The sequence below is a fragment of the Mesoplodon densirostris genome, chromosome 4, assembly GCF_025265405.1.
Source record: "Mesoplodon densirostris isolate mMesDen1 chromosome 4, mMesDen1 primary haplotype, whole genome shotgun sequence".
In the NCBI taxonomy this organism is placed as follows: Eukaryota; Metazoa; Chordata; class Mammalia; order Artiodactyla; family Ziphiidae; genus Mesoplodon; species Mesoplodon densirostris.
Genome location: NC_082664.1, coordinates 137,230,689 through 137,247,069, shown reverse-complemented (window position 1 = coordinate 137,247,069; position 16,381 = coordinate 137,230,689). Strand labels below are relative to the sequence as shown.

At 41.2% G+C, this 16,381-nt stretch overlaps 1 protein-coding gene across 1 annotated transcript in view; it reads right to left on the bottom strand.

The window, feature by feature from the left end:
- Positions 1 to 5,986, bottom strand: part of NEDD4 (NEDD4 E3 ubiquitin protein ligase) — a 156,809-nt gene extending 150,823 nt beyond the window's left edge. Inside the window, exon 1 of the mRNA XM_060097309.1 lies at positions 5,845 to 5,986. Coding sequence (XP_059953292.1) covers positions 5,845 to 5,889 — 45 coding nt within the window. The 5' untranslated portion in view covers positions 5,890 to 5,986. The remainder of the gene's footprint in view (positions 1 to 5,844) is intronic.
- Positions 5,987 to 16,381: the final 10,395 nt, after the last annotated feature.

Genomic DNA, 16,381 nt, shown 5'->3' with positions numbered 1-16,381 from the left:
AAGAGGGAGGGGATATGGTGATGTATGTATACATATAGCTGATTCACTGTTATAAAGCAGATACTAATGCAATTATACTCCAATAAAGATGTGAAAAAAAATCCTGCTCTGAAAGATGTCATAAACTTAGGCCAGATGACCTATAAGTGACAGGGCCAGAATTACAACCTAGTCAAATTCCATTTTTTATACCCCTGCTCACCCTAAGTGATGTATTTAAAAGGTGCCTCTGAGATTCTATTCCTATGTGACATATGAATTGCTAATAGTTAGCTGTTAAAAAAGACTGTAGTCCTTTCTCCTCTTCTCTTCCTGGTGCAGAGGAGTCCATGGCAGGCCTGAGGCAGAGTTTTGGGGAAGCAGGGAGTTTCATGGAGATGCACGGTCAGCATGCCCACCTGCATGGGGCACTGAGGCAAAGAGGGAGGTGTTATACAGAGAGGCTTCAGGAGCATGCCCACTGGCATGGGACTCAGAGAGGAGGAGAGTGTTGCATAGACATACACAGCAGCACTCCCACTGGCACCCAAGGATTCAGGGAGCTGAAAGTGGGGTGCAGAAGTGCAGACAGAGGAGATACCTGTTACATCAAAAACATAAGTTTTGGGAAACTAGTTACACCAAAAACATAAGTAAATGGACGGAACAAATAAGTAAATGTATTGAGAATAATGAAACTCAGCATTTTCATTTTTAGAGGAGGTACTTATGACTAGAAAGAACCCTGAAGTACAATATTAGATTTGAATTGGAGATACTTATATGAATTAATTATTTTTAGATATATGAATAGAGATTGACACAGAAATAGCTATAGATTTATGTGTTGACTTATATATGTATATATGTGTGGCAAACACATACATTTCAGCTCTCTCTGCTGAGATGGCTGAAGAGCAATGGCATCCAGTAGCACTGAGCACAATGAGCACACAGATCTTGGGTTCTAAAAACCATTTCCTACTAAATGTAATCAATGTTTCCAGGAGAAATGGCTGATCCCAGACAGTGCTGGGCCAGGCAAAATACAAGAGGATCTTGGAACATCTTCTGCCAAAAAAGTAATGAAGAGTTCAAAGAATGATGCGGACTTGTCACAAGAACATAGGAACCTCCCTGCAAGGGCTTCCACTGGCCAAACTGAAATAATGTGAGCCAAAAAATATTTAAGGATAGAAATTAATTACAATCCATTGAATAAGGTGGGATTCTACAAGTCCATGCTGATACAAATAAATAAATAAATGGATAAACAAATGGCCAAGAAAGGGAAGGCTCTTCTTACACAGAATGCCAATTAATAAAAATGGAAATAAAAAATAGTAGCATTTGTTTCAGGTGGAAGTCATCATCGATGGGTAGTAAAACTAGTGGATGGAGAGCTGATGAATGAGGGATAGGATACTAGCATAATCTTTGAATATGTCCCCACAAAATACCAATCAATTTTAAAGGGAAAAATGGTGAAAATACCAAGAAGAAACCTGGCAGACACCAAAATTACCAAGTGATCAAGGTTATCATCCACAGTCATGAGACAAGCCAAAATCATGTACCCCTGATATGATACACTGAGAAGAACACAGCATTATCTCTGTGATTCCTGCCCCAGAAGTGTGGCCTTGACATGATCATGAGGAAACAGTAAACAGATCCAGGTTGAGGAATATCAATAGGTTATACAGCCTGTACTCCTTACAACTGTTAAGGATAAGAAAGACTGAGGAACTGATACAAAGTACATGCAACATACACTCCTAGATGGGATCTTGGATCGTGAAGGAAGAAGAGAAATTATTAGAACACTGGTCAAAGATTGAATGGGATCTATGGATTGGATGGTAGTGTTGTAACACTGTTGACTTCCTGGCTTAGAGGGCTGGATGGCTGTTATGCAGGAAAGCATTCTTGTTTTAGGAAAATACACACTAGAGTATTTAGTGGTGATGGGGAATCGTGTCTGCAGACTGCCCTCAAATGGTTCCAAAAACACTAATGAAAATGGCAAAAAAAAAAAAAAAAGGGTTATGGAACAACTGTGGTGAAATATCAACAGTTGGAGAATCTGCTTTAGGAGGATTTGGAGTTCTTCATACTGTACTTCCAACTTTTCTGTTGGTTTTAAATAATTAAAAAGCAAACTATTAAACATAAACTATATTATATCTACTTCTTTGTTCCCATGGAAACCCACAAAAAATACTTTAGAATGATGCTGGAATTAAAAAGTTGCAAAAAAGCTGTAATGGCAAAAACAACACATGAAAGATTGGGTTAGATACTACCGCAGTTGCTGCTCACACTGTGCTTCTCCTTCTTTGTGTGCAGTGAATACAGGCTGGGAACTTTGTTCTCAGGCTCAGTACAATGCCAGGACAGGGAGGGTCTGCTTCTGCTCAGTGTTAGTGGGTCTAGAAGTGTCAGCATATGCACTTCTTTGTTACCCTGTTTCTTATGCATTGTCGTAGCTGTCAGCATGAGAGGCATCCATTCTTCTGTATGTGCAAACTCTACTCCCAAACTGGCGATGGAGACTCAACCCTTTCCTCTTTATTTCCTTCCTTCTTTTCCTTGTTTCGGTCAGGTTTCAGTTGCTGGAAACAGAAATTACTCTAGATGTTTTAAGAAGAAAGATGCTCATGCAGGGAATTAGGTGCTTCCAAAATTGTTAGAAGAGCTGGAGAGGCAGGCTGTAGGCTGTGTCTTCAGAGGACCCGAAAACACCTCAGAACTGGCCTGCCCAGGAAGCTGCTACATGTACCCGAGTCAGAAAGGTAGGTAATCAGGAGCCACCACCAGATCTGTCGACTTTAAGAACATACCAAATCTAGACCGCTATTTCTGTAACTTCCTGTCAATACTCACAAAACAAGTTACAGATACTGAAACACTTCTGTAGAAAAACTCAATGTCTACATGACGCTTTCAGCAGAAAAAAACAAGGAAACAAGAAGTTATGCCCCACTTCATTTTCACCTTCCCAATCTCAAGTAGGTGCACCTCATTGGGAAACCTATTTCACAACCTCTTTCCAGAATGTTAAGTGCAAGAGAGTCTGGGAAACACGGTGTTTAGCTTTCCAGCCTCTGCATAACAGGGAAGTCCACTGAAATGAAGGGGGAAGGGATGCTGAATGGCAGGCCCCATATCTACCACACTCCTCCTCATCACAGCTGAGTGGGAGTTATCCTCTACTGTTAATCCCAAGAGACTGTCAGAGCAAACTTGGTATAAATTATAGTATACTACTTGCTTAGTTTGTTATTCTTTAATGGCAAAATTCTATACATGGAGCCAGGACCATCTCTTACTCAAAGACACATATGTGGAAGAAGAGCTAAAACCTACCCAAAAGTGAGAGAGAGATATAATGACCTAAATTTTGGCATTCTTCAACACCAATATGCTCATACAGTGTGACTCAGCAGCTCTTCAGTATATACTGGTTAAATTACACTTCTCTCACTATCTTCTATCCCATTCCTATTCATTTTTCTTCGTTTCAGTTTCAAATTTAAAATAAGAATCATCTCTTTTTGCTGCATATCAAACCTATCTTACTTATAATCACTAGTCTGTGAGTTTTAGAAAATGACATAGCTGCAGTGTTTTTCTTCCAAAAAAGGAAGGGGGGGTTGCTTTTCTAAGCCCACTTTTACTTTTGTGATAGACCAGAAAATAAAAGGCAAGTGATAGTGATAAGACGGCGACCTCTACTAGAAAACAAGTGATTTTTGTCTTTCCCACTAGACTATGAGCTTCTCACAAAACAGGCAGATGCTCTTTTTTCTGTGTACCTGGTGCCTAGCATACTGCATGATACAGAACAGACAGCTAAAACACGTCTGTCGAATGAATAACCCAAATTACAATGGAAGAAGTAGAAGATGACACTTCATCATCATGAAGTCTCTTATCTTCCTATTTCACTCTCTTCCTCAACGTGGAAAAAGTGAAAAGGGGGAGCGGGAGGGAAATCTGAGTCATGAGGCTGACAACCGGGACCCCCACCATGTGAACAGAGTGAAACTGCCCAGAAGTACAAATCCTTCATCCAGTTCAGGAAAACCTCATTTCAGAGGGCCCTTAGTCCCAGATGCTTACTGACCACCCAGCAACTGGCATGATTCAATTTATCTTAGCTGGGCAGAAGAGTGATGTGAGAAGCAGACAACTGAAAACAGATCTGTACAGAGAAAGAAAGACAGAAGATGCGAGATGCTATGATCAGTTGGCTCTGCTGGAAGAAGGCGAGACGAGAAATCTGGAATAGCAGAGCCTACCTCTTAGTAACAACAGGGAAAGAAAGTCCAAGGCCAGCCTGATTGGGTTGGAGGCCAGTTTGAGATTATCTGCATTGAACAACTTATTGTAGCAAGCAGGGAGATAGGACTGATATGAAGAAAGCTATCATAGGTTCAACGCTGAATTATTTTCCTCTGATCTCTTCTACAGAACAATAATGGAACATTAGCTAGAATATTATCTTCAGCCATATGCTGACTGTTGTTCCTGAGGGACTGCTGAGCTGCCACCATTTGTCCACCATCACTTTGTTTCTCTTCTGGTAGCAATAACTAAGAAATTAACTGCATCACATAATCATTCTCAAAACGGTCAGAGATAACTTGCTTGCATCAAGTTGCCCACTGTTTATAAACCAAGAACTTCCAAGAGAAATGTAAAAGACACTTTATAAAAGACGTTTTTTGAAGATACCAAGTTATTAAGAGAAGGCACTATTACAAAACTATTAGAAAATCTAAGCAATCAATCTAAATTAGGCTGAAGGATTTACAGTTAACTGGGTCTAATCCTGATAACAGGTACATGTGACAGTTTAGTCAATGAACAAGAATGCTTAAAATTTTTCCCCAAACTTAACTTGTCACTGTTAGACTAGATAGCCTTTAATTTCCCACCCATTCCCATTTTCTTTCCATTCCCATTTTTTAGACAATCACCAATAACACAGGGAAGGCACATCTCACTTAAAATGTAACTACTCTTTCCAAAAAGCCTTATTTTTAATAAGCGTTAAGGCATAACCAGCCTAAGTTATTTAGCTGAAAAGAGACAATTCTCAAATCACAGAATTTTGAGTGAACAGCTGTGGGAAGTTCTTTTAAATATTTATACTTTTTGGCTTAATTTTTAAAATATCAGTGAAGACCAGTGAAACACAGCATGAACTTTCCACACTTGACACTTGCTGCTAAATAGAAGGGGAAAAAAAATCTATCTGCCTGCTTTCCCATCCCCGTCTCCTGTAAAGGGGTTTTAAAGGATTTCAGATGAAAAAGAAAAAACCCAAACAGCTAAAGACGATTCTTTTGTAAGTCTTCAGGTCAAAGTCCATAAAGTTAAGCCCAACGGGCCTCTCTGCCAAAGCAGGCTAATCAACAGCCGGGATGCTAAGCTCCAGGGAAATTCGCCCCACCCCACCCCCGCCCGGAGCTCACGCACACTCGGCCGGGGGTGGCAGGAAGGGGCAGGCGGGGTGCTGCGCGTGCCCCCGCGCTCTCACGCCGCTGGCTGCCCAGCCCCCCTCCTCATCACTTCCCGAAGGAAAATGACAAGGAAGGCGGCAGTTCCAGGGAAGAGCGGGGTGTAGAGTCTACAGGCTCGCGAAGAAAATGCGGCTCCCAAAAGCACCCCCCCCACCCCACCCCCCTGCGCGCGCCAGGCAGCCCTGGGAGTCCCCACGGCGCCCGGCGCGCTCCCGGAGCTCGCGCAGAGGGAGGAGGGCGCTGACAGCAGTCCCTCTGGCCACCGCCGCCTCCTCCCGTTCGGCTGATGGGCAGCGCGAGGGGAAGCTCCCCCGCAGCCCCGCGGCCCTCGCACCTCGTCCTCCGGGACGCCGAACACCTCCACCGCGCAAGTTGCCATTTCCGAATGGTTCCAGCGAACCGGACACGCTCGCCCCTACCCAGAGAGTGGGAACTGTAGTGAGGAGGAGAGGGAGGAGAGGGAGGAGGCGGAGGAGGAGAGGGAGGAGGCGGGAGCAATTGGAGGAAGAGGGGGCGGTGTTCCCCTGGGCGCACAGCGACCCCAGTGGCCGGCCGGCGGCATGGCACGAGGAAGCAGGGCGGGGAGGGCCGGCCGCGCCTCGGCAGTGGCGCGCGTCGTGGGGCTCTGGGCGCGGGGGCCGCGCGCGGTGGGAAAACGTGCGTGCTGGGGCTCGGGTGGGAGGAGCGCGCGCGGCGCGGGCGCGCCTTCCGTCCCCACGCCAGGAGGATAGTGGCTGACGCGGCTGCCTCTGGGAGCCAGGCAGCTCCAGGGCATTGCGCCGAGCCGGCAGTGGCGCCCGGAGGCCGTCCGCCCTTCCCTGGGGAAACAAAGCTGCGGCTTTCCTCGGCAACAAGCCTCACTGAGATCCGCCCCAGAACTCGGCCTCTGACTAGCCACCTGGGATCAGGAGAGCTTAATGTTATTCTCTCCGCAAACTAAAAATCAGACCGCTTTTTTGTCGGTTAAGGCTGCCGATTCCAATAGAAGCTGGACCTTGAGACGCCCAGGCAAAGCCCAGTCTGAGCATGGTAGCAAACGAGGAGGCCTGTAGGGATCGCATCAGTCTTGGGCTCAGGATCTGAAATTCTCTCCTTGTGATTTGTAAACACTGTACCAATCAATGTTTCCTGTCATACGGTCTGTCCATCTTTAAAGCCTACCAATAACGTCTAGCCTCCAGGCTTAATGCTCTAAATCTGCTTAGCTAAGTAAGCCTTGATCTGCAGCACCACTGGAAGGTAGCGAAGAAGGGGGAAAATAAACTAGGGCCTCCTGTGCTATGGAATATGCTTATTTTATAGTCATGTCTGATGGGGTTTATAGTTCCACAGTCACAGGAAGACTCTTACCAAATAAACCACCCAAAAACAGGATGGGGAAAATAAGCACTCATTGTCTAAGCCAGAATTAATATCTTGTCCTTTTCCTACAGTTGCAGAAATTTGCAAAACTCTAGAATCTCAAAATCTAATTTAAATTTTCCTTAAGGAATACAGAATAAACAATTTAAAATACCAATATTATTGGTTTGTTATACAAGATTTTGTTGTACTTTATGTTTGGCAGGGTCCATTTAATTTGTGTTATGTATGAAAATTCGATTAATACATCATCCAAATTTTATCATCTGTATTAGGCAGAAAGAAGTGGCAATTAAGTAAACATGAATGTAAAATTCCAGAAAGGTCAGGAATTGTTGGCTTAACTAAATTTAAAAAGCTATCATAGTATTAATGTCTTTGTTTTATAAACTGTCACATACTTGTGTTTTTTAGTAGGTTAGGAGTAAAATCTGAAAATATTTAGTATGCTCTTTTATTTTGGAAATAATACTTTTCCCTAATCTCTTTCTGATACACATTTTAATATCTCATTTTAAGTAGGACATTCATGTCATTTCAGGGCATGGTTTCAAACAGATATAGAAATAGCTTCCATCCTCCTACTAAAATTTAATGAATGGATGAGAAGGATACACACAACCTAAAACTGGTAATAAAATCAACCAGAAATCCCAGTGCTTTATAAAGTAAAGCATCAGCTCATATAGCTAATACGCAGTAGTGAAGATAATTCCAAATACCACTGATTTGACTCATGATTTCTTATTCTGTCTGAATCCAAAATCATAATAAGAATTAAGCAGGCAGTTAACTGACATATGATGAACTACAGTAATTATTATTTCCCAGCCAGAAGCTAGGAGAGGCCCTGTGCATCTGGTACCTGGAATTATAAGGAAGTTCAAATAGAGAAGGTGGTATTAGCTGGTGGTCCAATAATCACCACTACCATCAAGAAAGCTGTGTAGAATGAGAAACCCCCTCTTCAATTGGACATGTCGCTCAATTGCATGGTATACTATGCAGGCTTTTTGCCCACCTAGGCTGCCTTCAACTAAGTTCATGTTGATTTGACTTGAATAACTATGTATGTGTAAGATGATTTAAAAAATAGATATTATATTGTTCTCTTCTATAAAAGTCTAGAGGTAGGCAGGCCAGGGTAAATATGGCTACTTTGCTCCACAAAAGACATCAGAAATCCAGGAACTTTACAGCTGGCTGCTTTGCCATTTGTGAGTGTGGCCCTTATCTTCATAGTCCAGAGAGAGGCTAAAGCTCCAACCATTACATCTATGTTGTAGGCAACAAGATAGAGGAAGGAATAAAGAAAGGAGTTCAGGTCTCATGCTCAATTTTTAAGAAAGGCTAACAGAGCCTTCTACTTAAACTCTTAAAACAGATCTGAGTCACATGGTTGTATCTAAATACAGGATAGGAAGAGACTTTTTTCCCTGGGAAGACTTGTTGAGTTTCTATTACTAGAGAGGAATGGATATAGGAAGGGAATTAGCAGTCTCTGCCCTAGCATCTTCGCCCTAAAGCATCCTTGGAGAAATCAGCCCTCTCATCTGTTTCTGGGATACAGGCCATGGAATTTTAGCTCAAAGATGAAAACCCTTCAGGTCCTCCGACCTCTTTTATCTGCTCCTGGCCCTTCCACATCATTTTGTGGCTGCAGAGACATGGGGCCTAGCTCCAGCCTACCCTTTGCCTTACTTCTACGGTACTGCTGTTGTTCCACTCTGGAATGAGGTAGGGAACGTGGGCACTTCTGTAAAGCTTTCTGTGTAAGACTGTACCCAAGACACAGGTCACCTCCACTCTTGGATTCCAGGAATCTAACCTTTAAGGGAAAATCCAAGTGTGGGAAGGGAGTTCTCAGAGCCTCTTCTCAGAGATAGTCACCATGTCTAGTACTGTCCAACAAAACTTTCTTCAGTGAAGGAAATCTTTTATATCTACATTGCCAATATGGTAGCCACTAGCTTACATGGCTATTCAGCACTTGAAATGTGGCTAGTGCAACTTTTTAATTATTTAAATTTAAATAGTCACTTGTGGTTAGTGACCTCTATATCAGACAACACAGGAACTGTGTCTAACATGTCCAAAATTATAGAAACATTTTAAACTAAATTTTGAGTACATAGAAAAGATTATAAAAACAGGTAAGGTATAAAGAATAACAGTGAATTGGACACTAACATACTTATCACCCACTGTAAGAAAAAGAACATTACCAACAACTTTTTTCACCTCTTTTATGCTTTCCTATTCAATTTCCTTTTCTCCACTCACCAAAAGATAACTACTATTCTGAATTCTATGTTTACCATTTTCTTGTTTTTTAAATTATTTCATCAGATGTATGTATTACTCAATAATGCATTATTCATTTTTGCTTCTTTATATGAATGCAATCATAAAGTGACTTGGATTCTTTTACTCACCATTCTGTTTGTGAGATTGATTCACAGTGATTTGTTTATGGTAGTTAATTTATTTTCACTGATGTGTAATATTCCATTGGATGACTATCACAATTAATCATTCTTCTGTTGTTGGACATTGGGGTGTTTCCAGGTTTTGTTTTGAATTTGTAAAGACCTTTTATTATATGATTTAGCTGTTTCAAATGTATACAGCACAATGTTTAGTTAAATTACAGTGGCAGCTCTGAAGTTTAATAATGGTTCAGAGTTTGTATCACTTGAGATAAATGAAGCACCAGTGATATTACTAATCTTTTCCCAAAGGTGCATTACATTCAAATACAAAAATGTCAATTTGTGGGCTTCCCTGGTGGTGCAGTGGTTGAAAGTCCACCTGCCGATGCAGGGGACACAGGTTCATGCCCCAGTCCGGGAAGATCCCACATGCTGCGGAGCGGCTGGGCCTGTGAGCCATGGCCGCTGAGCCTGCGCGTCCAGAGCCTGTGCTCTGCAACGGGAGAGCACACACACACAAAAAAGTCAGTTTGAGATTATGGTGTTAAACATCTGATCCCACTATACTTTTTTTTTTCCAATGAAGTAAATTCTAAAAGTTTTTCCCCACTGAAACCCAAATACAGCGCAGTGCTTCTTGCTTTAACTTTCTCTTCCATGCCACGTTAAGGAGTTTGAACTTTACACTTCAGCAATGAGAGTCAATGCTTCCCATTTTTTTTCTTTTTTTTTGGATTATTTTCTATTGTTGTTTTGATTAACTATTACAAATAATGCTACTATAAACAGTCTTGTTTATAAAGTCTTTTTATGGAATATCTTGTTACGCCAGAAAGTAATGAAACTTATGATGGGGACACGTCAAAAGGACACAGGAGCCCACTTGAAGAGGTTCCCACTGGCCAAATACAGACTAACTTGAGCACCGAAATAAAGTGATAGCAACAGATTATAATCCAATGAATAAATCCAGTACTATGAGATTATAATCTAATGAATAAATCCAGTACTATGAGTCCACACTGATGTAAATTCTAATAGATGGGCAAATTCAAAGTTTGGCAAGTGAGATTTTTACAGAGTTTGATGTTGTGTACATAAGGGAAAAAGCTGAAAGACACCACTGTAATTAACTGATCAAAGTGAACATCAGTAATGGAACAAATCGAAATGTTACAGCCTGATAGGATGCAATGAGAAGAACAGAGTATGACTTCAGTGCTATTCCTGCCCAACCTGAATCTAATCATCAGTAAACATCTCACAAATCCAACTTAAGGGACATAATATAAAATAACTGGCTTGTAATCTTCAGAAATGTCAAGGACATGGATGTCAGAGAAATTTGAGGAACTATTCCAGAATGACAGAGATTAAAGAGATAGTATTAATCAGGGTTCTCCAGAGAAAGAGAACCCATAGGATATGTGTGTGTATGTGTATATATATAAACTTATTGTAAGGAACTGGCTCACATGATAATCGAAGTTGGCATATCCAAAATCTGAACTTGGGCCAGCAGCCTAGAGACCCAGGAGAGCCAATGGTGCATATGAAGTCCAAAAACTGTTTTCTGGAGAATTTCCTCTTGCTCAGGGGAGGTGAGTGTTTCTGTTCTATTCAGGCCCTCAGCTGATTGAATGAGGCCCATCAATATTATGGAGAGCAATCTGTTTCACCCAAAGTTTACCAATTTAAATGTTAATCTCATCCAAAAACACCCTCTAAGTTAATACATAAAATTAACCATCACAGAGACATGACAAATAAGGCAACTCATGATTCTGAACCCCAATGCTATAAAAGACAGTATTTGGACATTTGCTGAAACATGAATATATCTGAGGATATATTAAATGGTTGTAATGTATGAATGTTAACTGCCAGATTATGATGATTATACTGTGGTTATGTAGATGAGAATGATCCTGTTCATAAGAAGTACACACTAAGGTATTAGAAGGTGATGGGGCAGCAAGTTGGCAAAGTACTCTCAAATGGTACAAGAAAAAATGTCTTTATACTTTCTGGACTTCCCTGGTGGTGTACTGGTTAAGACTCCATGCTCCCAATGCAGGGGGCCCAGGTTTGATCCCTGGTCAGGGAACTAGATCCTGCATGCCGCAACTAAGAGGACACATGCTGCAACTAAAGATCCCACGTGCCACAACAAAGATCCCGCGTGCTGCAACTAAGACCTGGCACAGCCAAAAATAATAAATAAGTAAATAAATAGATAGATAGATTGCTTCAAATTATTTTTTAAAAAGAAATGACATTGTTCTGGTTAAAAATAAGTATCTCCAATAAAAGGAACCCAGGTACCTTGGAGAAAAGGCTGATTCTAGGACTGGGGCAGGGAATATACAAGATGAACCTGGAGCATCTTTTAGTGCCAGAAAGTAAAGAAGTGCTCAAAAAAAATCAAACCCACAATTACCACAGCTGGAACAGTTTGAGCAACAAAATAAATAAATATTGGATTATAACCCAAAGTATACAATAAATATACATGTCTGTAATGATATAAATAAATCATTTAGTAAATAAATGGGGGCGTAGAGACAAATCTTTGTGTGAAATTCAAAATAATTTATGTAGATACTTCACCCTCCACCCCAAGGAAGGGGAGCCTGACCTACCACTGCTACAGTGTGGGATGAGCATAGTAATTTTATCCCAAAGGTTACAGCACGGAAAGGGAGGAAAAAGAGGAACTTTATTTATTTTACTTTTATTTTTACATTTATTTTATTTATTTATTTTTGGCTGTGTTGGGTCTTTGCTGCTGTGCGCGGGGCTTTCTTTAGTTGCGATGAGCGGAGGTTACTCTTTGTTGTGGTGCACAGGCTTCTCATTACGGTGGCTTCTCTTGTTGCGGAGCACAGGCTCTAGGCATGCGGGCTTCAGTAGCTGTGGCACGCAGCCTCAGTTGTTGTGGCTGGCAGGCTCTAGAGCACAGGCCCAGTAGTTGTGGCGCACGGGCTTAGTTGCTCTGCAGCATGTGGGATCTTCCTGCAACAGGGCTCAAACCCGTGTCCCCTGCATTGGCAGGCGGATTCTTAACCACTGTGCCACCAAGGAAGCCCCGAGAGGAACTTTATAGCGGAGAAACCTGACAAGCACTGCCTCAGGCAGGTGTTCAAGGTCAACATCAATAGTGATAAGTGATGATAATATGTACCCTTGATATGATGGGATGAAAGTAGCACCTTACCTCTGTGAGGCCAAAAACTATAACCCCAGTCTAATCATGAGAAAAACATCAGACAAATCCCAATAGACAATCTACAAAATACCTGATGAGTACTCCTCAAAACTGTCAAGGTCCATCAAAAACAAGGAAAGTCACAGCTGTGAGGAACCTAGAGAGACATGATGACTAAATGTAATAGTGTAATGTGGTATCCAGAATAGGATCCTGGAACAGAAAAAGGACATTAGGTAAAAACTACGGAAATCTAAATAAAGTATGAATTTTAGTTCATAATTATTGTAAAGGGAAGATCCTGTTTCTTCCTTTCTATGTAAGGAAAAATCCAGTTCTTCCCCATTGCGTTTCTCCCCTGTGTATCTCCTTTACCTTTACAGAGAACATATCACTTCTGACACTTCTGGTCACTAAATATGTAGAGCTTTTTCCCCATACCAACAAGCAATTCCTGAACACCAACTCGGTGTCCTACAATTCAGCTTCATTCTGATACAATACAATTCAGCTTCATTCTGATACAATACAATTCAGCTTCATTCTGATACAAGCTAGCCAGAGATACCATCAGATTCCACAGGTTAAGTTTCAGTCCTAAAAGACTACCCTCCTCACCTTACCTCAGACACCAGTCACAAGCCCAGGTTATCTCCTGTACTTCTGAAGGACAGGCTATAGATGAGATGCTAACGACCCCCTCCTTGGGTTTGATTAATTTGTTAGAGCAGCTCACAGAACTCAGGGAAACATTATGTTAACCAGTTTATTAAAGGATATGATAAAGGATACAGATGAACAGCCAGATGAAGAGAGCTCTGGAAGGGTCCCAAGCACAAAAGCTTCTGTCCCCATGGAGTTGGGGTGCCTCACCCTCACAGTGTGGATGTGTTCACCAACCTAGAAACTCCTCAAACCCCATGCTTTTGGGATTTTATGGAGGTTTCATCACACAGGCATTATCTATCATTAACTCCATTTTCAGCCATTCTCCCTTCTCCCAGCCCTCATCCAGGAACCCATGCAGAGTTGTCTCATTAGAACAAAAGACAGTCCTATCACCCATGAAATTACCACCCAGAGAATTACAAGGCTTTTAGAAGCTCTGTGTCAGGAACAGAGATCAAAGATCAATAGTAGAACAGGAGATGTTCCTAGTGCTCTTATCACTTAGGAAATGCCAAGGGTTTTAGGAGCTCTGTGCTGGGAACTGGGGGCAGACATATTTTCTATTATCTCATAATAATGCATCAAGGTTTTTTTATTAATTACAACAAATGTACCATACTAACATAAGATGGCAATAACAGGAGAAACTGAGGGTGGGGTGGATAGGCACTCTCTGTACTCTCTTCACAATTTTTCTGTAAATCTGAACTGTTCTAAAAAGTAAAGTTTAAAAATAAATAAATCTTAGCGTCTTTCAAAAAGTTTTACAATTTTCTCCACTGTGGTCTTGCATATATTTTGCTACATTTATCCCAACATACTTTGCATTTTTCCTTGCTACTGTAAATTTAATGTCTTTTTTTTAAATTACACACCCTAATAGTTTATTGCTGGTGTACAAAAATACAAGTTTTGTACATTTACCTTAGTATTCAACAAACTTCCTCAACTTTGTTATGTCTAAAATAATTATTATCACTTTCACACATTCATTAACATCTTTGAATGACAATTTTGCTTGTTCCTTTCCATTCCTCTCAACTTTTTTTTTTTTTATCTTAGTGTCCTGTCTAACAAATAGACATGGTGATAAAAGGCATAATTGTCTTATCCCTGGTTTTAAAGAGAATGATATTTGCTGCAGGGTTTTGGATTTTGTTTTCATTTGGGGTTTGTCTTTTTCTTTCTATCCTTTATTTGGTTGAGAAGCTCACTCCTATTCCTAGTTCACTAAGATTATTGGTCATAAATGGACACTGAATTTTACTTAACAATGTCTTCTGTATCTTTTGAGATGGCCTTTTTTCTTTTAATCTTCTAGTGTGGTAAATTTTGGTTAAGTTACAGTAATCAGTTATGGTAAATTTTAGGTGTAAAGATGTAGTCATTCGAGATTTCCCCAGTCTTTTCAGGCTTTAACTCAATCAAATAATTATTTTTCTTTTCTCCCCATTCTCTCACGAGTAGAATCTAAGTACGAGGAGCTTACGTGTGGTCACAGCCATGGAGGAGGGTGACTGGTTTTTTCCTGTTGTCCCTCCGTATTGTAATTCTAGCTGTTGTCAGGTCACCTATCATTCTCTGGCTGTTGTCCCATCTCTAAGGGCTCTCCTGGTTCACTGGCCCTCTCGCAACCATTTTCCACCCTCTTTTAGGATTGTGGAAACTTCTGCATGCTATCCCCTACTACTTTGGAGACTGAAGTCTTGGCAGCTGGACTCCAGCACACTGTCAGATCACACACTATCATCATTTCTACTATAGCTATTATTTGCTGCTAGGTATGCTAGCCAAGGAGAGCTACCTGGGGCTTACCATCTCACAGGGATCCCGATAGGAAGTGGGCACACACTTCCTCTCAGATCTCAACCATTATTTGGGAATTATATCACTGTCTCCTGCTGATAGCTCAGCAGTGAGGATGTAGGCTGGGAGAAGGGTCCTTTCTCAGAGACACTCAACTATATCTTGTTTTCACCTCCAACTCTCTCTTAAGGGTAGGAAAACTGGCTCTTTTATCTTCATTCATTCTACCGAAATCTGATGCTAATGGCATCAACTTTGGCTCTTGGCACTCAAAATCCAGGCTTTTGAAACTCAAAAAACCTTTTTTTCTCAACCTATTTTTTCTACTAGGAGATTCAAAACTCTATTTTGAAACTTATAAACTGAACATGGACTCATCTTTCTCTTTTCATTTCTGTAGTAACAGCCCTCCCCCGAGGGCAGTAAATATGGAAAGCACTGCTCACTGCTGCCTGGGTTGGAGGAGAGAGAGGGAGGCAGGATATTCCAGGAATAATGAGTAATTATCAACAATAACATTTCACAATAATATTGTGCACAGCTTCCACACCCTTAGCTCTTTCATAAGCTTCACACATGTGTTTCCCAGTAGCTAACTCTGCTTGAGTATCTTTAAAAACCCTTAAATTTAATAGATCCAAAGATGAACTCACCATTGTCCTATATTCTCTGTGTCTGGAAATGGCATTACTGTCTACCCAGTAGAAACTTCTGAGTATCCTCAAATTCTTACTACCTACCCCTTTTCCCACCATCAATTTGTTATATAATGGAAATTCTTCTCCCTCCAATCTCATTATAATATTTTGTCTTATTGGTATCCATGGCTAATGTCGGTGTACCAACCACTCTCTGCTTATTGGCTCAGACAGATAGGTAACTCTTCATCCTTCCTAAGCCACCTGTGTCTTCTGAGACAAAGATTTGTATGCAGGTAGTTTATTTTGGGTCATGCTCCCAAGCAGTGGTGTGCTCAGACTCAGCTCCTACTGGCTCCCAAGGACCAACTGGACCGACTATGCATATCTCTATCCAACTGCAGAAATTGGCAAATGGTACAAACCAGGGTAATTGTTTTTTTTCCTAGAGAGCCAGGAAATAACATTGACCAGCATACTACTCATCCTAGGGAACATGAGTGAGGGCAGGAGAAGAGTAAAACAGGGAAGAGGGTAAAACCAATGTAATGGTTTTTGAGTTATTGAGTTTGATCACTACTATTGAGTTGATGTGGGGCTCAGTCTCACTAAAGTCCCCTGAAGAGCCATGCAGAATATACCTCAGAATTTTCTTTTTTCTTTTATTTTTTTGGCCGTGCCACACGACCTATGGGATCTTAGTTCCCTGACCAGGGATTGAACTTGGGCCCCCTGCCGTGGAAGCACGGAGTCCTA